At 38.4% G+C, this 22,934-nt stretch overlaps 1 protein-coding gene across 5 annotated transcripts in view; it reads right to left on the bottom strand.

The window, feature by feature from the left end:
• HBP1 (HMG-box transcription factor 1) overlaps positions 1–19,961 on the bottom strand; it is a 38,021-nt gene extending 18,060 nt beyond the window's left edge. Inside the window, exons 1-3 of one of the 5 annotated variants that reach the window (XM_024929725.3) lie at positions 15,235–19,961; positions 4,387–4,566; positions 1,840–2,068 (exon numbers count right to left, since the gene is read on the bottom strand). In XM_024929725.3, the coding sequence (XP_024785493.1) occupies positions 1,840–2,068; positions 4,387–4,555 (398 nt within the window). In that variant the 5' untranslated portion in view covers positions 4,556–4,566; positions 15,235–19,961. Of the gene's footprint in view, positions 1–1,839; positions 2,069–4,386; positions 4,571–14,289; positions 14,550–15,234 lie in introns of those variants that run through there. The other 4 variants (XM_003811200.8, XM_055114811.1, XM_003811201.5 and 1 more) reach the window with 4 other exon arrangements.
• Positions 19,962–22,934: the final 2,973 nt, after the last annotated feature.

The following is a 22,934-nucleotide window of genomic DNA, read 5'->3' as shown; positions in this document are numbered from 1 at the left end:
CTTATCCTCATTAACATTTTTCATTTTACCTTTCCAGAAATTACTTTTACATAAGGATCTATACTTTCATGTACACATCACTCCTTAAATCAAAAGGCCCTCAGATTTCCATGCATTGTAGCACACTCTCCAATTTCTGATTTCAAATTATATGCTGAATGTTTCATCTTTTGCCCAAAAACTGCCCATCCTGTTATTACACATTTAGATATATATGAAGTATCAGAGAATGGCCAAACTGCTAAATATTCCTTTTGTTCATTCCTGACTCCCTAATTTTAAAAAGTGAGTTTTATCAGTTCTTCTGTTTAACCATTTAAAACAGAAGTAACAAAAAGTAAAAATAAATAAAAATGAAGGGAACAATGTGATATTCTAAAATGTATATGGCCTAAATACTCTGTGAAAATTAACATGCTAAACACGTCCAAACACTAACAGCATTGATTTCTTCATCTCTCTCTCTATTCAGGGGTAATATAAATTTTTACCTGTCCTCAACTCCTTAACTATAAAGACTTCAGATATCAAAGCTCAGTAACACAGTTTAACACCCAACAATAAGCTGCATGAGCAGACAGTGTTAGGAGGTAGGCCAGACAGCAGAGCATTACTCAAAATGCTGGACAGAATAATACGTCCTCAGGGAGATACTCCTTTCCTTATGTCTTATGTTTTTATTTACACTGATTTTCTTCTGAAGGGTTTACTCACTTTCCATAAACTGTTATTATTAATCCTATGACTCTGCTGTAAAAAGTGAAAAAAAAGTATTATCTCTAGAGAAAGAAAAAAAAATCCAATAGTTAAATCAGGTTTTTTTAAAAAAATAAATAAAAGAATTTTTAGCTTTTTGACTATTAAGATTACAATGAAAACTAGGACTATAAAGGAAATAACAACCCTGAAAGGAAGTTTTCTTTCCTGTGGAAACGAACACGGAATTAAACTGAAGTTAATTAAATTCAATTTGCTCTAGTCAAGATCAATATCCTGCTAAATGTAAGAAAAGCAACACAACTTAATGGGTTACAAGAAAAGTGAGATTTCACACCTAATAAGTTTATTCTTTAGCAATGCATTACACTCAAGAGCACTAACAAAATTTACAGTTATTCCTACATTACCTAGTATAAAACTCTGGTCTATCATTTTCCACTCACAGGTGTGCAAATATGGGCATTTCTCTCCCTTATAAACTGTCATATTTATCCATTTCTTTTTAGGGATAAATAATGAAGTGTTTTCCACTTAGGTCTCCCTAGGCATATTAGCTGGAAGCTTCCATAATTTCATAGCACAACCACTCATTTTCTTAAACTCTGTCTGGATATATGAAACAGTGATTTTTACCAATGGGAACCCACTTTTGTAAGTTTAAGATTTTAATATTAGCAAATTTTAGAATTAGCAAACAGGCAAATAATGTAAGGCCACATAAACTATGGAAGAAATAAACCTAGACCAAAAGGAACCCAACTAAAGGTTGATAAAAGTTTAAAATATAATCTTGATTACAACTCTGCTTCCTCAGAGAAATACAATTTTCATTTCTACATGTAGAAATGTATAGTAAAAGTATTTCATGGTCTAATTTATTTTAAACATTTACAAATTTTTTTAATCTATGGTTCTCTTTATCACCTTTTTCTAATTCTCAAAATATGAAATCATGGTAGTGAGTGAAATAAGTCTTTGATCATTAGATAAGGAGCTTAATTCTAATGACTTAAATTCTAATAATTTAAAGTATTACTACTTTTAAACTAGAAAAATTTTTAAATAAAACCTTTGTGTAATGATAGAATGTTTCAATAAAAATATAATAAATGCTCCTACCTATTGTAAAATGAGCACTGCATCAGTGGACTTTGTGGACTGGTCGCGATATTAGCCAATTCTGTTAGCCAGTCCACCTCATTTTCACGGTAAGTAGTTTCTGGTATGTCTGAGGTATTTTGGTTCCAAGATGATCTTGGGTATTCTTGATGTGAAACATCTGAACTCAGCTGGTACATGCCAGATTGGGTAGGATCACTTTGAACTGCCTGAAGTTCAGGAAGGTCATCTGCAAATAAGCACACTCAAAATCATAAAAAGGAAATTACTAATACAAGGAACAATATTATAACTGCAGTTAAAAGAGAAGTCCTCAATTTTAGCTAATTAATTTTGAGAGAGGAAAATCATAAATTTAACATTCTGTTCACAGACTGGAAAAACATGGTTTGGTTTGTGTTTTCTGCTTCTTATTCCCCCTAGTGTTTTGTACCTCACCTAGGAGTGATCCATATGCCACTGAGATATTTTTACATTAACAAGTTAATGAAGAAAAAGGCATTTTATGTGTGCAATATGGACTTATTACTCACATACTTTAATAACCTGTTATACAGACTATAATGAAAACAATAATTTCCATAATGATAATATAGATCACATAAATATTTAGCTACTACTTACACAACTCTGTGTTAAAGTATTTCTTTTTACTAATAAATTCTGAACTTGTTAATATTTACTGGTTATTTATCGGTTATTTTTTCCTATAAGTGCATTCCTAAAAGGCAATTCATGATACCCTTTCAGCTCCCCATAAGATGACTGGAAATATTACCCAAGTACCACTCATGCACACACCAAGCACTATAAGGAACATGAATTCCAAAATACTGAATTCTTAAAAAAAATTATATATATATTCTTTTAAAAAAATCATATATATGTCTGTATGTATGTGTGTATGTAGTAGGGAAGAAAAAGCATCTTGAAGGCTTAAAAAAAAAAACTCTCCATGAAACACATACCTACAAACTCCACAAACCTATTGGGTCCCTTAAATATACAAGTCAAGAAAATTTCTAGTCTCCTAAATGTCACTATAAAAGTATGTATAACTCCTATTCAGGCAAATATTCCAGAATAGTCTACTAAAACCGAAATGTCCTATCTTAAAAAAAAAAAAAAATTGTTTTTTTTGAGATAGGGTCTTACTCTGTTGCCCAGGCTGGAGTGCAGTGGTACAATTATAGCTCACTGCAGCCTTGGACCCCTGGGCTCAAATGATCCTCACGCCTCTGCCTCTCAAGTAGCTAGGACTACAGGCATGTACCCACCATGCCCAGCTAATTTTTAAAGAAAATTTTTGTAGAGATGATATCTCACTACGTTGACCAGGCTGGTCTTGAACTCCTCCCACCTTGTCCTCCCAAAATGCTGCGATTACTAGCGTGAACCATCATGCCAAGCCAAACTGAAATGTTTTAATTAGAAGTACTGACTCGGGATATCCATTCGTAAAAACTGACTTCTTTCATGGAGTCATGAAGGAGCCAGGAGTTCTAGAACATCACACTAATTTAAAATAATTGTACCCTACAATTTTCATGCTGATATAGCTATTTCCTTTCCCTCACTGCCTTTGACCAACATTTATTTACTGCAAAGGGTTCATTTCTGTTTCTGAAGTTCAGGAAATTACTTTTTAAACGAAGTCATAGGTGGAAGGGGCATGTTATTTATACTCCCCTCGGCCCTAAGTTTCTGAGTTCCTCCTTAAACCAAAAACTGAGGAAGATCAACTACCTGATTAAAATGGCACTCCTTGCTCAAAAGTAACCAGTACTCAATAAATACTAGGGTCCAGAAAATCCTTGGCATTCAAGCAGGTTATGTGTCCCAAGAGCTTAAGATCTCTAAATTTCCAAACATTACCATAGTACATAATCTCCTCCATTTCATCATTTGTAAAATTAAGACAGCTGTATCTTCTCCCCAGGTTTTTATAAACATGAAGGAAACCCCCATATATTAAATGGGGGCAAAGCCAAGCTGAAAAGCTGGGCAGCAAGCCAAGGTGACTCATTAGCTCCATACTCCTGAACACCAGCCTCGAAGCAATACAATTCAAAAACACACCTCAACAAACTTACACATTTCTAAAGGTCACATATCTCCAGGAGTAGTTTAGCAATAGTAACAACCATAAATGTCAGATCCTCAAGTTTCAAGGGTCCACTGTAATTTCCACATCATACCAGCAAATCTGCCACGAAGAGTGGCTAAGCATATTTTACTGAGCTCTCTCAAGTATATTTCAAAAGTAGCATCTTTCGAAAAGCCACGAGTGGGGTCCAATCTTTACACACAAAGTAAAGTAGTTTAATTTAACAATCTGTAAATGAGTGTCTACGATAACCATAAATAGCCCAACTCATGTTGGTTTTAAGTAGTATTTTAAAAGCAATAAAAGAATGCTGAAAATTCCTAATATACAAATACTTCATATCCCTTTCTAGCCAGTCAAGGTTGGTGGAGAAGCGGGCTAAGTAGAAAAATTTATCTGAATCTTAGTGAGATTTCTATATAACTTTTAATTTTGCTTACCAAGCTCCATGTGTTCATCACAGGAGTTATATCCAGGTGAAGATGGCAAATTCTCATTACACTGCAGCAACTCCAATGAGTCATTCATTCCTGAGGCTCTCTTGTCCATCACCAACAGGAGTTTCTGTACTGCATTAGGCATCTGATTTGTCTTCACTTCCCACACCATGTTATGGTGCTCTGACTTAAAATAAAAACGACATTAAGAAATGATGTCAAGCCATGCAATTTGGGCAGTACACAAACCTAAAATAAATCAGAGACATGACAATGTTGTTTTGTTTTTTTTTTGAGACATAGTCACACTCTGTCACCCAGACTGCAGTGCAGTGGCGTGATCTCGGCTCACTACAAACTCCACCTCCTGGGTTCAAGCGATTCTCCCGCCTCAGCCACCTAAGTAGGGGGGATTACAGGCACATGCCACCACGCCCAGCTAATTTTTGTATTTTTAGTAGAGATGGGGTTTGGTCAGGTTGGCCAGGCTGGTCTTGAACTCCTGACCTCAAGATATCCGCCCACCTGGGCCTCCCAGAGTGCTGGGATTACAGGCGTGAGCCACCACGCCCGGCCACAGTGTTAGATTTTAACTTAATCATACACTGCCATTTATAGCTCCCTCAAATCCTTTAGACCCGGATGACTCCTTAACATCTTGGCCTACAACTGAATACTCAGCACTAAATCACATCTCAATCCCAAAAGATTAATATCTTGAATTATAAAAAAAAGTCTTTTCTGCTGAGGAAAAATGGCATTGTATATACTTTTATTTAACCTAGTAACCGTCCTTTCAGATGCAAAAACTGAGACTAATAGGACTCTTTTTTTCACTTGTACCTTCAAATTCAAAAGGAAATTTAAAAACTTTCCTTAATAAAAGTTAAAAAAAACTGGAAGAATATTCTATTTTGTCCTTTTTTAAAGATTCTATTTTAATGTCTCTGTTTACTGTGTTTTTTATTTTGTTTCTTCATTCTGAAAGTGAACTACTTCAGCACACTTAAAAAAAATACATTTTCTTTTTTTTGAGACAGAGTCTCGCTCTGTCACCCAGGCTGGAGTGCAGTGGCACAATCTCGGCTCACTGCAACCTCTGCCTCCTGGGTTCAAGCGATTCTCCTGCCTAACCCTCCCTAGTAGCTGGGATTACAGGCGCGTGCCACCACACCCAGCTAATTTTTTGTATTTTTAGTAAAGACAGGGTTTCACCATGTTGGCCAGGCTGGTCTCAAACTCCTGATCTCAGGTGATCCACCCGCCTCGGCCTCCCAAAGTGCTGGGATTACAGGCATGAGCCACCGCACCTGGCCAAAAAAAGTACATTTTCTAAATAACATTTAAGAGTTTCTTAAAATGGTCATATATTACAATTCTCATAAAAATAAAAATGTTCTTAGGTTTTCTTAATGAAAATTTGGGACCTAGCCATAATAAAAGATACCTGTCATTCTGAATAGGATATTATGTATAGAAAGATGAATAATCATCATGGGAAATTTAAACAACTAGTACATCTACCTGCAAGCCTACAAAATTATCACAAGGAAGAGAATATGGGTTAATATATTTAAATAATTTCTCAGCAAAATCCAACAACTAAATATTATTATGAAAGGAAAATGTGGTTGTCTCTTTTATTTCACCCTTTGGACAATGATCGAATTTGTTCTTTATTTAACATAAGCAACAATGGTAAGATTTTTCTGATTTCTCAGGCTCTAGTCTAAATTCCATTTTTTAAAAAAGTTCTAGCCTGATGCAGTAGCTCATGCCTATAGTTCCAGCTACTTAGGGTAGACTGAAGGGGGACGACAACTTCAGCCTATGCGTTGGAATCCAGCCTGGGCAATGTAGCAAGACCCCCCCTCTTAAAGAAAAAGTTCTAATGAGTGAATATGAAATACACAAAAAAATCCTGACTTTTGCAACAACATATTTTTCCTCAAAATAAAGCAATAAAATATATTGCTGTTAAAAGTCACTGAAAGTCAAGCACCCCAGTGCAGGCTGATCAAAACTGCACTGAAAAAATGTTAATCACTTAGTATTTATAAGCTTTCTAAGTCATGATGTTAATTACCAATAAACACCGATGACACTGATAAATTTCTTTCTACGAAGACTTTTTCATGATCTTTTTGGTTTTGAAATGTATTCCTGACTAGAAAATATAATCACTGTGCAAAAAAAATGGGAAAAAAAAATTTTTTGGAAAAAAAGGAATATGATTACTTCTAACCCCACCAACCAGACTTAGATACTTTTAACATTTTGATGTATTACAATCCAATTTCTTCTTCATGTACACATATACTCAATCATGTTTTTCTTCATATTTCATATTATAGTTTGATACCTTTTGGCCTAATATAAGTTCATAAGCATTTTCCTATGTTATTTTTTCAAAGCTCTAAATGGTTAAATATACATCAGAAGGATGTACCGAAATTCACTTATCCCCTCTACTACTGAATATGCTATTCCCAGTTTCTTCACTCTTCTAAACACTGAATTTATATTCTTATTTTTTAAAAGTATTTGCTTACATCTGATTATTTTAGATTGCTAGATACAGGGTTCTTGACATATAGCCCAACTGCATGCATATTGCCTTACTGTATGTCTAATATTCTGTTTTGGATGCTATCTGCCTATATCCCTCAAAAATAACCCTTAGCCTGGGCACTGCTTTAGAGCCTTGCTCAATACTGACTATACAATTTGCTACTATTATGGTGTAGCAAAAAGGGCACTGGGTTAGATGTAAGGAAACGGGTTTTGATTCCAGCTTGATCACTTACCAAATATATGACCTAAGTGACTGAGTTTCTCTTCATCTGTAAAATAGAGCTAATGATACCTGCCCTACTCTCCTCTGATAGTAGTTGTGAAGATGAAATGAAATAGTGAAAAAAGTGTAAAATGATGTCTTTTGAAATTTTTTTATCCCCAGACATAGGGCAATATTAAACATACTTTGGGTCTGTAATGTCCTAAATAGAACAGTTACTGAAAATACATAGTTAACAGGTGGAAACCAGATAGCTATTCAGTTTCAACAGTCTCCTCCCTAGGAGATATTATGACAAGTCATCCAGCACATCTCCATAAAAATCATGTATCATGCCATTACTTCAGGCCCCTAAAAGATGAAATTTGGAAGAAATTAACGCTTCTCCAGTTTAGTACAATGTACTGATCACAATCAGTCTTAGCATATAGTTACAGCAAATATGCTGGGATATAACAATTTCCCCCACAGAACTAGCGACTAGAGAAAATGTGTAACACAAATCTATTTCTCAAGTATGAAATCACGATTTTGAGCCTCCACTCTCTCCCTGAAAAAAAAAAAAAAAAAAAAATGGAGCAAATTTAATTTCATCAGTGATTCTCAACTCTACTCTGTGGCACACGAAATCATACATATGCTTAAAAAAATGTTGTCCAGGCCCCATCCCCAGAGGATCTGATCTGTTTGGTGTGGGGTATGGCTTTGTGCACTAGTTTTTGTTTCCAGGTGCAGAATACTGAGATACACTGGGCTAAAAATGGTTGCTAAATTCCTACTTATTAAAAAAATCATTTATTTAATAAATACTATGTACAGGGCATTGTATTAGTTGCAATGCTGGATCTCACTAATGAACAATTCATCATGAGTCTGACTTTAGTGGAAAGATATAAGCAAATGACCATAGTTCTACAGAGCAGGACTTGGCTATGAATGGGTTAAAAGAAAACAAGGGGCTAGATCAGTGGTTCACGCCTGTAATCCCAGCACTTTGGGAAGCCGAGGAGGGCGGATCACGAGGTCAGGAGTTCCAGACCAGCCTGACCAACATGGTGAAACCCAGTCTCTACTAAAAATACAAGAATTAGCCAGGTATGGTGGCACGTGCCTGTAATCCAACCTACTCAGCAACCTGAGGCAGGAGAATCGCTTGAACCCGGGAGACAGAGGTTGCAGTGAGCCGAGATCGCACCACTGCACTACAGCTTGGGCAACAGAGCGAGACTCCATTTCCGAAAAAAAAAAAATGAAAAAAGAAAAAAAGCCGGGTGCGGTGGCTCACGCCTGTAATCCCAGCACTTTGGGAGGCTGAAGCGGGCAGATCACGAGGTCTGGGGATAGAGACCATCCTGGCTAACATGGTGAAACCCTGTCTCTACTAAAAATACAAAAAATTAGCCGGGCATGGTGGCGGGGGCCTGTAGTCCCAGCTACTCGGGAGGCTGAGGCAGGAGAATGGCGTGAACCTGGGAGGCAGAGCTTGCAGTGAGCTGGGATTGCGCCACTGCATTCCAGCCTGGGCGACAGAGCAAGACTCCGTCTCAAAAAAAAAAAAAAAAAAAGAAGAAGAGAGGGAGGTCTCCCAATGAGAGAAACTCACATGAGTAAACTCATATAGCTGGCAAAGTCCTAGTGAGATCAGATTATAGAATCTAGTTTTACCACAAAGTAGGATGGCCTTGTGTGTGATGTGATCATGAACACTGAGGCTATACTACTACTACTACTACTACTATATGTCTATACTACTACTACTATAGTCTAGGATCAGAGTCTTCAATTGTAGTTTAGGAAAACTATTTATTTATTTAGAGACAAGAATAGGGGCTCTGAAATCAGGCTGCCTGAGTTTAAATACCAGATTTGCCACTTGCTAGCTATGTACCCTAAATAATTTACTTAAAATCTTCATGCCTTGTTTATAAAATGGAAATAAAAGTACCTACCTCACAGGCTGCTACAAAAACTCAGTGAGATCATGTAAAATGCTCAGAATAGCGCCTAACACAAAGCAAACTTTCAATGTACAGTGGCTAGTGTTATGATTAGCAATTATCAGACAATGAAGAACCACTGATGATTTTTTTTTTTAAAAGAGGTCTGACATGATCAGAACTATACTTTAAAACAGTCTCTTTGAGTCTATGGACAAAATCATACTGAAATACTGTATGAGTATGCAGGAACACCTATAATATTTTAAGGAGGGTATTTTTTTTTTTAAAGAGAGCACTCACATTCCCAGTCTCTATGAAAGCCACCCGTCTCCAGCTTCCTTTGCAATGGTTCTCAGTGCAGATTCCTTATTTAGTAACTCTTAAGAGAGAAACTAGTCATACTATGTGAGTTCTTTAAACAGCTAATATTAACAGTTTAGATAGGAGATTTTAACTCTTTCCATAGAAGTATTTCTGGCATCTTAAGTATACAGAATATAATTTAACCTATTTTGATAACTAAAAATCCTTATGAATATCCGTACTATGCTTCACATACAGATGTGAGCTGCACAGTCAACCTTATCTGAACTGAAAACATTTCCCATTTTTACCTTTATTATGAAATTTAGAAGCTGCACTACACAGGTATCTCTCTTCAGAGCTATCCTCTGTGTATGAACAGTGCTGTTCTTGGGGTCCACAGAAGCACAGCTGCAGTCTGTCTTGTCTTCCCCCTCCCTCTGCAGAGCTCTTTGGTTTCCTCATTCTTTCCAGCTAGAACTTTTTTCTTCCCTACAGCAGGTCCTGCAGTTTCCAACATTCACCAAGTATAGTACACTAACGTCTCTTTGCAACTTCTATCATTTCTTCAGCACTTTGTCTTAGTTATCAACCACCATCCCAAAACTCCTTAAATGAAGTTGGAAAAAGACATTATTTTAAAAAACAGAGCTACCTATAAATAACCAAAAGAACCAAATAAATATTTACTGAATATAAGTTCTATATGTTCACACCTCTCATTGCTCAAGGCTATCAGAAGTTTGGTCCTGAGAAAACTGAAGTTCCGCTACTGTAAAGCTACCATACAGTAAGAGAAGCTACACTTCAAGACAACAGACTTCAGTTTCACTCTGACTAGCTGTGTAACCGGGGACAGGTCACTCACTCAATCTCAGACTCACGGTCGGTCCCTCTACTTACCTCACAGGGCTATTCTGAGAGTTCAATACATGAAAACAAAATTCAAAACTATATACAAATGGAAGTTTTCTGTCTCTTCTATTCTCAACTATTCTGAAGAAAGAAAGCAAGGTCTCCAATACAATAAAGGAATACCAGGGAAGCCCTTACATTTCTTACTCCCCTACATATATTATACCAATTACATACTCATTTTGATAAACAAGCTCCTCTTTCAAATATCTCCTGGTAGAGCTAACCCTATTGTTCATTCATGCTTTTGTATACTGCTTTGGTATCAGATTCAACACAGCTTGCCTTGTATTTTAGTTAACTCTGCACATGTCATCTCTTCACTAGATCAGTGATTCTCAGTAACTATTTTCCAGAAGTTGTACTCTGAAATGTCATGTTCAGTGTCACAAATTTTACTTTCTTAGAAGGCCCCATTGCTTTTGGTATGCAAACTTCCAGAAGCAAATATCCAGAAAATCTTAAGACAGGAGAGAAAGAGAGAACTAGAAAAACCTAAGTCTCAATGAATGAAGAAGGAAACTGAGTTTTACAAAATGCTTACCTACACAGCACTTCCATGTACTTCATCTAATTTTATTTTAAACTCAGAACAACTCTGTGAGTAAAGTATTATTATGGATGAGGAAAACAGGACTATGATGACTAAATGGGATCATTTTCTTTTTGAAGGCGAGAGCTGAGAGGGAAAAAAGACAAAAGGTATAAGCCAGCATGGGTTACTTCCTGCTTTCAAGTGCCTATTATTCCCTGAATCCTTACTTTTCCATCATCATTATGGAATCCACAGCAGGATCTTCTATATGCTCTCCCCTAATCCTGAAGGATTTCCATAACCAGTCCAGACTACAGGCTGAAATTGTTTTCAAAGAGTAGGTGAAGAAAAGGTAATTTGCAATTAATTTCTATCTCTGAAACTGAGGTATTTTAAATGGATTACATAATTACACGCTAAAACAAGCCTCCATAACAAAGTATATTAAATGCAACTTCCTATACCAAAAGCATCTCTGAGGCCGTAATGCTGTTCTTTTAGAGTATTTTCAACAAAACTTCAAAAGATTTCACAGGTATTTGTCTACAACTCTAGTTTGCCACAGGGCTACAAGAAAAGACAAAACAACAACAAAAACCCTTAGTGGATTCATTTTGGTCACTTACCACTTTCATGGCCCTGAACAATTAAATCTCTAGGCCTGTTTTCTTATTTGGACCTGTTTTTTTAATTTGCAAATAAGACTAGTGGCCAGGCCCAGTCACTCAGGCCTGCAATGCCAGCACTTTGGGAGGCCAAGACAGGAAGATCGCTTGAGCCAGGAGTTCAAGACCAACCAGGGCAACATAGCAAGATCCCATCTCTAAAAAATTTTTAAAAATAAGTAAAAAAAAATGGGACTAGTACCTATCTACCTATCAGAATTGTTGTAGGTATAAAAGATATTACATCCCACAGACACTGCCCAATCCACATCTATACAAGTTCTTAGTAATTTCATGCTCATTCAACATGAAATACTATATTGATCAAGACAATAGAAAACCCATTAATAGCAGAAGCAGTCATCCACAAACTGTTTTAGGAGTACTGTCAATTCAAGTAAGTATTTAAGATGAGTCATATAAGATAAGTCACATATTAAAACGACATCATCTAAAAATTCTTATGAAACTTGTTTTCCTAAACTTTGGTGCTTCATAATTTCTATTATCATTTTCTATGGAGAAACTAGAAACATAATTTTCTCCATAATGTGGTTCATTGAGTTTACAAAACTAAGATGAAACTAGAAAGTGAAATCAAAACTTCATTCTATAATTTATCAGTCGAGTAAGCACAAACAATATTTTGCTTTAAAGTGGTTAAATGGCTCCTCAAAAGTATAAGATAAACTCCTAAACATTTTTACATTATCTATAAAAACTTGTGGGAAAAGCTTTTTTTTAAAGCTATGATCAATAACTTTTAAAAACTCAACCACAATTATGGAGAAAATTATGTTTCTAGTTTCTCTATAGAAAATGATAGTAGAAATTATGAAGCACCAAAGTAAATGCTGATAAGTATATGAAAAATGTGAATGTTACTGATACAGGCAATTAATAAGAATATTAGAGTATGCCATTTTTCCCTGAATTTTGTGATAAGCAGGTATCTGGCAGCTTTAATTTTTTTTTAATTCATTGTGATTTATTTTTCCATTCTAAGTAAATACTCATTTTCATACTTAACAGACATAAAATTCCTGGCATTGACTTTTTTTTTTTTTTTTTTTTTTGAGAGGAAGTCTCGTTCTGATGCTCAGGCTGGAGTACAGTGGCCTGATCTTATCTCACTGCAATCTCTGCCTCCCGGGTTCAAGCGATTCCCTTGCCTCAGCCTCCCAAGCAGCTGGGACTACAGGTGTGCGCCACCATGCCCAGCTAACTGTTGTACTTTTAATAGACAATTTCACCACGTTGGCGAGGCTGGTCTTGAACCCCTGACCTCAGGTGATCCACCCGCCTCAGCCTCTCAAAGCGCTGGGACAGGCGTGAGACACCGTGCCGGGACAGTAGTAACTTCTAATGGATAATGTATGCATGGGGTGGAGAGGGGAGTACCAGTATTTTTATTTCAAACACATATACAAAACACCAGCTTGCAATTCACCCTGAAGAACCTCAGCACAGAGCAGTTTAGTAAGTCCATGCCATCGTGCCATATGCCTTCTTCACTGGCCACTTCGATTAGTGAGGAAAGAATCCAAAGAAGTTAAAATATAGTAGGCCGGGCACGGTGGCTCACACCTGTAATCCCAGCACTTTGGGAGGCCGAGGCGGGCAGATCACGAGGTCAGGAGATTGAGACCATCCTGCTCAAAATGGTGAAACCCCGTTTCTATTAAAATACAAAAAAATTAGTTGAGAGTGGTGGCGCGCACCTGTAGTCCCAGCTACTCGGGAGGCTGAGGCAAGAGAATCGCTTGAACCCAGAAGGTGGAGGTTGCAGTGAGCCGAGATCGCACCCCTGCACTCCAGCCTGGCGACAGAGCGAGACTCCCTCTCAAAAAAAAAAAATATATACATATATATATACATGTATATTTATATATTATATATATACCTGTATATTTATATATTTTATATATATACATGTATATGTTATATATTTTATATATTACATATGTATATAGTGAAGAAAACAACTCTTACAGTGACAGTATCATGTTTGAAGTCTGAGAGGTATGCCCTGTGAAGCACACAGGATAGCGGAGACATGTAGGTGGGCAATCCTGGGAGAAGGTACCCTTTTAACTAGGGTATGTAGTTAGGAGTTTGAGAAGTTAAGAAAGAGGAAGGGTTTTCGAGACAGAAAAGATAAGTAGGTTTACAAAACTAAGACGAAACTAGAAAGTGAAATCAAAACTTCATTCTATAATTTATCAGTCGAGTAAGCACAAACAATATTTTGCTTTAAAGTGGTTAAACGGCTCCTCAAAAGTATAACATAACCCAAAAACTTTAGGGAGTGGATTTAATTCTCAATATAATTCAAATTTCCTTGAAATTTTGTCAACTACTGTCTACCTTGCAAGAACTGAGTTTAACCAAGGCAACTGAACAGATGACCGACTCTACCACACTCATTTGCAAGATAAAGGAAAATAGCAAAAAAACCCAAAAGTACAAGACATACATTGCAGATTTAGATCACTGTTAAATGACCAGAAAAGTATTTCCAATGTTAAAATTATTCTAATTCTCAAAAAGTACCTTTAAATCAAAACCACTATTAGGAGTGGTTACGGCTATTCAGGGGGAAGTATTAATAAAGCTAAAGCCTCCATCCGAGCTGTTAGTAGGACTCCATCGCTTCCCAGTATGTATAACTCCTTTTCTAAGCCTCCTCTCGTCCTGGCACCAGTGGCACCATGAGCCAAAAACAAAACAAACAGAAAACTTGAGTATTACCTCGCTGTCAGTGCTCCTTCTAAAAACGACTGTAGCTGAAAACTCCCTAAGAATGAACTCGAGTGTAGAGTGCACAGCGGAGAGTGAAACACCCTAGACAGCACGCAGCATTTAAAGCTACAAAAACCTGGCTGTCCACTTCGCCTGGCTTGTTTTGTTTTGTTTCAATCGGCCTGCGGTGGCAGCATGGGTTGAAAAGCGGAGACTGGAATCGCCTGCCAAGCCTCCTCCTTGGGTCACACAGAGCGGTGCCTCCCGGTTCACGCCAAGTCCATCCCCCACCCTCTTTCGCCATTCATCGCGTTCCCCTCCCTTCCCCCCATCATGTGACCGCAGCCCGGACTCCGGGCTTGTTTTTCCCCTCGGCTCAGCCCCAGCGCGCAGGCGCCTGGGAGCCCATTCATTCGAACTGCGTAACAATGAGCCCCGGGGCCCAGCGGCTCCGCGAGCTCCTCAGCTCAGCCAGAAGCCCCCTCAGTCCAGAAGGAGGCGGCGCCTCACTGGGGTCCCCCACCTCCGGCCAGCCCCCCACCCCTGGCCAAGCTCCGACCCTCCGCCCACAAACAGGGAGTTGAAGTCAAACTTTCCTGGGCAGCCCCGGCGCCGCGTCGGCCCCTTCCCCCGCCCTGGCCCGCCCCATCTCCACACCCGGCCCGGCCACCCACCGCGCGACCTGGCCCGGAACTTCGCCCTCCCCCTGCCTCCTCCCGGCCCCCGCCCGAGACCCCCTAGCGCCGCCGCCGCGAAGCCCAGGTGAGCTCGCGGGAGACGCTGCTCCGGTGGGCTCGCCGCGGGCACCAATCGAACGGTTAACTGCCCCCACCCCAAGGGCAACCCTCCGAGGAGAAGGAACGAGGACCCGAGCCCTCCCGTCTGCCCAATCCCCCGCGCTCCTGCCCCTCCCTTCCCCACCCCCACCTCTTCCCGAACTGAAAGACAACAAACCTGCCGCGAAGTGCCGGCAGCCCAGGCGCGGGCCGCTCCGGCCACGACAACACCACCAGCAGCTCTCGTACCCCCTCTCCGACCGACGTCGGCCTCCCCCGCGCGGGTTACTGCTCCCGCGGCAGCTCTTAGTCCTCAACCGAAACTTTCCTACTTACCAAACCCGTCGCCATTACCAAGTCTTTCAAGCTTCGTCTTCCCCCTCCCCTCAACCCCCTTGGGGTTGAGCCCCGCCCAGCTCTTTCGCCCTCTTATTGGACTGCAGAACTGCCATTCGGTTCTTCCCCTTTCCCATTGGGTGGTACCGTGGTCCGTCTCGGGGGGCGGGCATGTATTGACTTTTGTGTTGTGTTTACTGGAGAAGATGGCATGTCAATCACAAGAGTAAGTGCTTCGGATTGGACTATTGCCGAGAGTCCGGGGACCCGAGCCAAACTTTGTCCCCGAAATGGATTGTGGGTTCGTAGTCTCAAGCCTTGGTCCTTGGCTGTGGGAGACTGCTGGCCGGGGAAGAGCTGGACTACATATCCCAGAGGCGCTCGCACAGCGCAGTCTTGATAGTAAACAAGAGTCATAGGGACACGTGTATCAGCTCGTTTGTTTTGGTGTCTGGGACAAAAGGGAGGGGGCGGAGGAAGGGAGTGTTTTAAAGCTTGGGCCTCTTCTTTTCCTCCGGGCCTCTGCTAACACTTAGAGCGGCCCAAGCCTCTTGCAGCACCCAATCCGGGCCATAAACAGCCAGAGTTGCTCTCTGCTCAAGAGTTTGGCAGGAGGCCAGGGTATTGTTTTAGTGCGAGGGGAAGGAGATGACTGCACCAGCGGAAGTACTGCAGGCTAGCGAGGGACTTGGTCACCCACAAATCACGGCCCCCGGCACGAAGGGGCCGAAAGTGATGCTGGGGGCTGCACTGGCAGTGGGAAGAACTAGAAGTCCTTTCTCTTGTGCCTTGCCTCACCACTCCCAGGACAGCAACTTGAGATTGCCTTGTCAGCTCTGTTCAGTTCACCTAAGTTTGTTGAGCCGCCACCTAAGTGCCAGGAAGAGTGAGGCTGGGGGATGGACTGTGAGCAAGCGAGAAGCTGGAGTCTAGAGAATTTACAAAGCGGGGCGGGGGCGGGCGATTACGAAATTGAGGCAAGTTAAAGCGGCATTTTCCATACTGATTAGTATGCTCGTTGGTTAACGTAATACAAAGGGTGTAATGTATGACGTAAACTGATTTAATTTGTGAATCATCAGTAAGTTTCTCTGGTGAGTTTTATTAACCCTCTTTTCCTTCTAGACGTTTTCTCACTGATGAAAGAAACTGTCTTTCCATTTCATTTCCACTAGGAGTTCCTCAAGTTACGAATTCTCTGACTCACCAGAGACGCTTCCCTGCTTTATAGTTAACTTCTCTTTAAACATGGCTGTCCATTCACAGTCGGCTGCATCTAGTCAATAATTGGTGTCTTTACCATTCACATTACAAAGGCATGATTAAGCTTTTTTCCCCCCTTTGAACCTTTAGTGTTTAATCATTTAAATTGTGCTTTAGATTTTATAACTTTAGATCACCAAATATATGCTTAGAATTAAGATGAGGAAAACCTACATTAGTAAGAAATCTGTAAAAGCAAACCTTTGGACAGAGCCAGAAATCACACAGCTAGTTATTTCTTTAAAACCTCCTGCATTTCTTGGATTTTTAAATATACCTGAAAGCCGCGTAACAAATCGAGAAATCCAAAATAAGCCCCCATATGTTGAAATCGAGTTTAAAATTCTTGAGAATTCCCCATTTGAATCCGTGAAGTGAAATTATAAAGTAGTCCTCCCGTGTAATCAAATACTTACTTTCTATGTTCACAAATAGTAATAAAGCATTCTATTTTTTATTAAAATAATTCAGAGGAGAGCCAACAGAATGCTTAATTTTTTTCCCTGAGGAAAAAGGACAGGATTTGAATTTATCATCTTTCAGAAATTATTAGTGACTCAAAGAAATGAATGTCTCTGCTACTTTGTGTATGCTTTTCTTTCTTTCTTTTTTTTTTTTTACAATGGAGGGTCATCGTGTACTAGAATAGAAAATATAAACTCTACTCCAACATGTAATTTCTTGACAAAAAAGAAAAATCTGTGAAGTTCACCTAATTATTTAAAATTGTTTTGAGATATTTATGTCTAACTAACTCCTCCTAGAAAACTAAAAAACTTTTCTCTTAAAAAAAAAAAAAAAAAAAAAAAAAAAAAGACCTGGCAAGAGATTGACATACTGCTTTACCCCTCTCCAGTACACAAACTGTGAGATCTGCTTTCAGCTAAACCTTGTTTTTAAAAGTTAAACTATTTTAAAGTTTTTACCAAATGCCTTAGTGGTGATTTTTTTTATCGGGGGACACCGGAAATGGGAAAAAAAATTCAACTTTAGATCCAGATATTGTACAATATGTTACAAATAATAATGTATCCTTTAATAGCTCCGTAAAGCCTTTTCCATTCATTCAGAAACGTTTAGTTCCATTTTTTGACCACTGTGCCAATTATTGAGAATAAAGATAGAAAACATTTTTTGCACACTTTTTCTCATTTTTATCCAAGTCTTTAATATGAGTTAAATTTAGATAGTTTAGTCACAACTGATTAAATACTAGTATCAGAATTCGCTACACCTTTAAGTGGACAATTAGTCCAATCTTCTGACTTCCGTGGGGGGCTAAATGACCACATTAGTAGCTTATGTGTATTTAACAGAGACATCATCATTAATTGAGTGACCAATAAAACTAGCCAACTTATAAGCCAGAACAAAGATCAAAGTACAAAACTAGTAAGATCTCCTTCGAAATTTTTACATGTGCTAATTATACTCTCAGACTAAAACAGATATAACTACAGTTTTTAACTATCCTTCAGATGTTTCCATGATAAAATTGAAGTTAAAAAATCAGTTACTTTAAATAACACCTCTTCTTGATTGGTACAGTCACCATATCTATACACACATATACACACATAAAATGTATGCAAAAAAAGTCAAGAAATTGTCAAATCAAAATGTCTTTCCAGCGGTTTGTAAAGTTACCTCTGTTATCTTAAATATCAAGTTCTAATTTGTTAGAGATAGTAAAAAACGAACAGAAGAAAAACAAAAAACCGATAAATCCTATTTAGGAGTGAAATAATGTGTTTCCCTGATTCCACCATATTTGACACACCAATGACTGCTTTGCTGAACTAAAGAGAAGTTCAAGTACATGCATTGCCTGATATTGAAAATAATCACTTTGAATTGTCAAAAGGTAAACAAATGAAATCACATGAACAAGTACTAAATGGAGAAATTGAACACATGTATGGTCTAAGTACTTCTCAAAGTTTTCAGACAGCATCTTGCATGTTTAAACTCCAACAAATATCCTTCCATATACCTTACTATCCTTTCAAGTGAGTTAATTTTCTAATTAGTTCAAAGTACTCAGGTAATTCAGTCAAGTTGTAATGAAATCCACAGGAGCTAATGATGGCCATTTTAGAACTGAGTCATCTGTCTCCTGTTCCTGTAGTTCTTGATGCAACTGAAGTTTAGATTTTGCTCCGATGACCAGAAAGCAAGACCTTTCTTCAGTGGCTGATAAGCTAATGTCTTAACACTATAACCACATTAGGAAGAAAAATCAACGTAAAACGGAAGAATCAAAATGATTGTGTCTCCAGCTTGGGTAATTGCAGTATGTTGGGGAAGGGTGGTTATGTTGATGTTATTGACTGAGGGAATGCTGGAGAGGATAGCAGATTTGGGGACTGGGAGGAAGGGAAAGGATAGGTTCAACCTCGGGTGATGAGCATGCTGTGCAGGCAAGAAATTTGAGTCCAGAGGTCCTTGGGCAGCTGAATATATTCATCTGGCATTTAGGAAGTCCAAGTCTGGAGAAATAAACCTGGGTATCCTCAGGACATAGAGAGGAGTACTCATTTTTTTATCCCAATTTTTCCCAAAAAGTTTTTGTCAAGTCTAATTTGGTATAAATGAAAATGTATTTAGAGAAGGCAACAATTCTATTTCATCTCACTCTCGATGTTTAAAATCAAGCTCAAATGACTATTCTCATGTCCTGCAAGTTTTCTAGAGATCATTACTGTTATCTGAACTATTTAACACAAACTCTCACATAGTATTTTCTACTCCCGTCTATTTGGTATCCTAGGACCTTCTCTATGTTTAGTTGCTAGCAAAAAGTACCTCATTTTAAGTGTAATTATGTCGGATAAAGAGCAATTAAAATTGTAGGAATAGGGCGGGGCACGGTGGCTCATGCCTGTAATCCCAGAACTTTGGGAGGCTGAGGTGGGCAGATCACAAGGTCAAGAGATCAAAACCATCCTGGCCGAAATGGTGAAACCCCATCTCCACTAAAAATACAAAAATTAGCTGGGTGCGGTGGCACACACCTGTATTCCCAGCTACTCGGGAGGCTGAGGCAGGAGAAACGTTTGAACCCAGGAGGCAGAGGTTTCAGTGAGCCGAGATCACACCATTGCACTCCAGCCTGGGTGACAGAGCCAGACTCTGTCTTAAAAAAAAAAAAAAAAAAAAAGTAGGAATAGTACACACATCGCTTTTATCACACTGTGCTAAACTGAATATTGTTGCTTACATTTGTCCCCCCTCCACATTTACATTCTCTCCTTATCAGTCACCATCTCATGCGCTTTTTTTTGTCTGGTCCATAATAAGCTATTAAAAAAATACCTACCTGTGGAACAAATGAATAAAAAGGGGAGACAAGCAGCATGAATTTTCTCATATACAGCGTAGTGTAGCACTATATATAGGATGCTGGTCTGAATATTTGACTTTGTTAAATAACTTGCATGCACTTTAACTGTCACTTCCTCTATGCAGTCATTGTTATTATTTGAGAACATGTCTCATCTTTCAGCTATGTTTGTATGATAAGCACTATTATTCATTTTTGTTTCCCTCACAGTGTGAGTCACTCAAAGGCAAACCAAGTATTGGGTTGCTGCAAAAGTAATTGTGATTTTTACCATTTTTACCATTTAAAAAATGGCAAAAACCACAATTACTCTTGCACCAACCTAATTAACACTTCAACTCCTTCAAGTTATACAGAATATAAGTAATAAAAATGTTGAGGATATTTAATTAAGTTCAGCTTTAAAGTGCAATTATGAGAAAATAGATTTACCAAAGATGTCTTTATAATGTGCACCTTTCTTAAAATATTGCTTGGCTTTTAAAAAATGTCATTTGTATATACTTCAAGAATATAGTCATTATGTAAAGGAAGTACACTTGTATTAAATGTCAGCCCTTGGCCTAAGAGAGGTGATGAAGTTTCAGGGATGCAGAGTTTATTCTCTTGTTCCTCAGCAAGATCTAGGAAGGTTTCTGATTAGGACCAAGATGGAAAACCAGTCATCAATAGCAACTTTATCTGAGATTTTAACTGGTCATATTTCCTGTTCATAAACTCATTCGAAGGTCTACTTTGTAACCTTTCTTTTCAAGTTAAATAGAAAATATTTAAGGTTTCATGTCTGGGTTGTTACAGTCAAAAGCTACAGAAAACTTTCCCTTGTGCCTGAAAAAAAGGTCATTTTCTGTTTTCCAGTGACAGTAAAAAATGTATATGCTATAATGAATCAGTTATAATTGGTGCTGATAAAACATGATTTAATGTATATACATTTTGTAGCAGCATTTTTTATATTTGGAAAAATGATGAGACTCAGGCTATGGTTACATCAAAATCTGTGAAAACCACCTCCTTGGTAGGTAGCATTCATTTTTGTGGTGTAGACATTACTTCCCTATCATGTATCACCACATTTTCCTATATATGTGATACATACTTCTTCAGGATTTTCTAGGCAATTTTAGATTTATAAATTTGAAGCATAAAAAGGTAAAGAAAGACCCAGATCTGTTGGTCACATCAAAAGTTTTCCTCTCAAAATAATCTTATTCTCTGCATTGGAAACTATATACCAATTTATATGCCAGGCTCATTAACATTATTTGGGAAAATATATGAGGCCATGAATTGGATGAGGAATCAATAGATCTCAATTTTCCATAAGTTCTGCCATTGACTCACAAAGTAAATGACTTTAGTGAAGTCACTGATTGTCCTTAGGTATACAAATTGAACTGATTTAAGGTCTCATAGTTATTGACACAAGTCTTCTGCAAATAACTGGTATACTTTACTGCTTATATTTCCATAATTCATTACACTTTTAAAGGGTTTTTATACCTGTGAAGATGAACAACTCTGTAGTCTATTCAACCAGTTTTGCTGCCTTTAAAAGTATTCTAGAACAGGTAAGGTTGTCTCAACTTATTCCAATTCTTCCTTTTTTGTCAAAATTCTTTCTGATACTTGGCATCAGGCTATACCAAACACTAAATTTTAGAAGCCAGCATTCCTTAAAAACTATATTTCTCTTAGGTAGTAATTTTTTTTTTTTTTAAGAATCCCGTCCAGCAATTTAACAAAGCTCTGCCTTAATCCAGATGTATGACTCACCTCTCTAGGCCTACATAGTATTAATTTTCCTTAAGAATGGCAAAGGTCATCTCATCCTTTATAACGTTTTTTGAGAAAGGAAAAATTCTATCAGTATCTGTAAAGATGCTTTGGAAAGGGAAAGAACACAGCGTTTTTAAATTTTACGTTTCAATAAAATCCGAAGTCTCTTGCTTCATGCTGTTTCACTTGAAGACTTTTTAAGCTTGTTGGGTTTTATAGACGGAGTCTCGCTCTGTCACCAGGCTGGAGTGCAGTGGCACAATCTCGGCTCACTCCAACTTCTGCCTCCCGGGTTCAAGCGATTCTCCTGCGTCAGCCTCCTGAGTAGCTGGGACTACAGGCACATGCCACCACGCCCAGCTAATTTTTGTATTTTTAATAGAGACGGGGTTTCACTATATTGGCCAGGATGGTCTCGATCTCTTGACCTCGTGATCCTCCTGCCTCAGCCTCCCAAAGTCCTGGGATTACAGGCATGAGCCATGGTGCCGGCCTTTTAAAGCATTTTAAATGGCATTTAGCCAGAGTTTATAATACTAATCCTAATGGTAACACATATACATTCACCTAAGTTGTGTCACAGGTAACGTGTATGTTAAAATATCTGCACTAAGCCCTAGTACATATGGATATGTAGAAAACAACACACACACACATACATACACACACACACACACACCCCTTTATTTAAAATAAGGGAAAGCACCGTCACTCTTGGGGAAAAAGTCCTCACCCCTTTCCTTAGCCACGCATGATACACGAGAGGCTCTGTCCTTGAATGAATGGTCAACAGAGAATTCTCACATAGTAAGGAGTGTTGATTAATAATTAAATAATGACATCCACAAGTCAAACTTGAGCTGTTTTAATCAGATAATTTTACACATAAATTCCTAGTTAGCCAGATTTATTTGGTTATTCTAAATGGCCAAATAAATCTGCAACACACCACAATTATTTCTCCCACACATGATGAATAGCTAATAATTTTAAAAACCTATTGCCATACAGAACCATACTTTCTTACTATGTTATACCCTGGGGGTTAGCTTCCACATGCCACATTGCTATCATGCTTTTCAATGAATTATGCATTATGCACGTCAGAAAACCTTAAAGAAACAAGCAAAAGAGTATGAAAAACAATAATTCATGTA

The sequence above is a fragment of the Pan paniscus genome, chromosome 6, assembly GCF_029289425.2.
Source record: "Pan paniscus chromosome 6, NHGRI_mPanPan1-v2.0_pri, whole genome shotgun sequence".
Lineage (NCBI taxonomy): Eukaryota > Metazoa > Chordata > Mammalia > Primates > Hominidae > Pan > Pan paniscus.
This window is presented reverse-complemented; position numbering and strand designations above follow the sequence as displayed.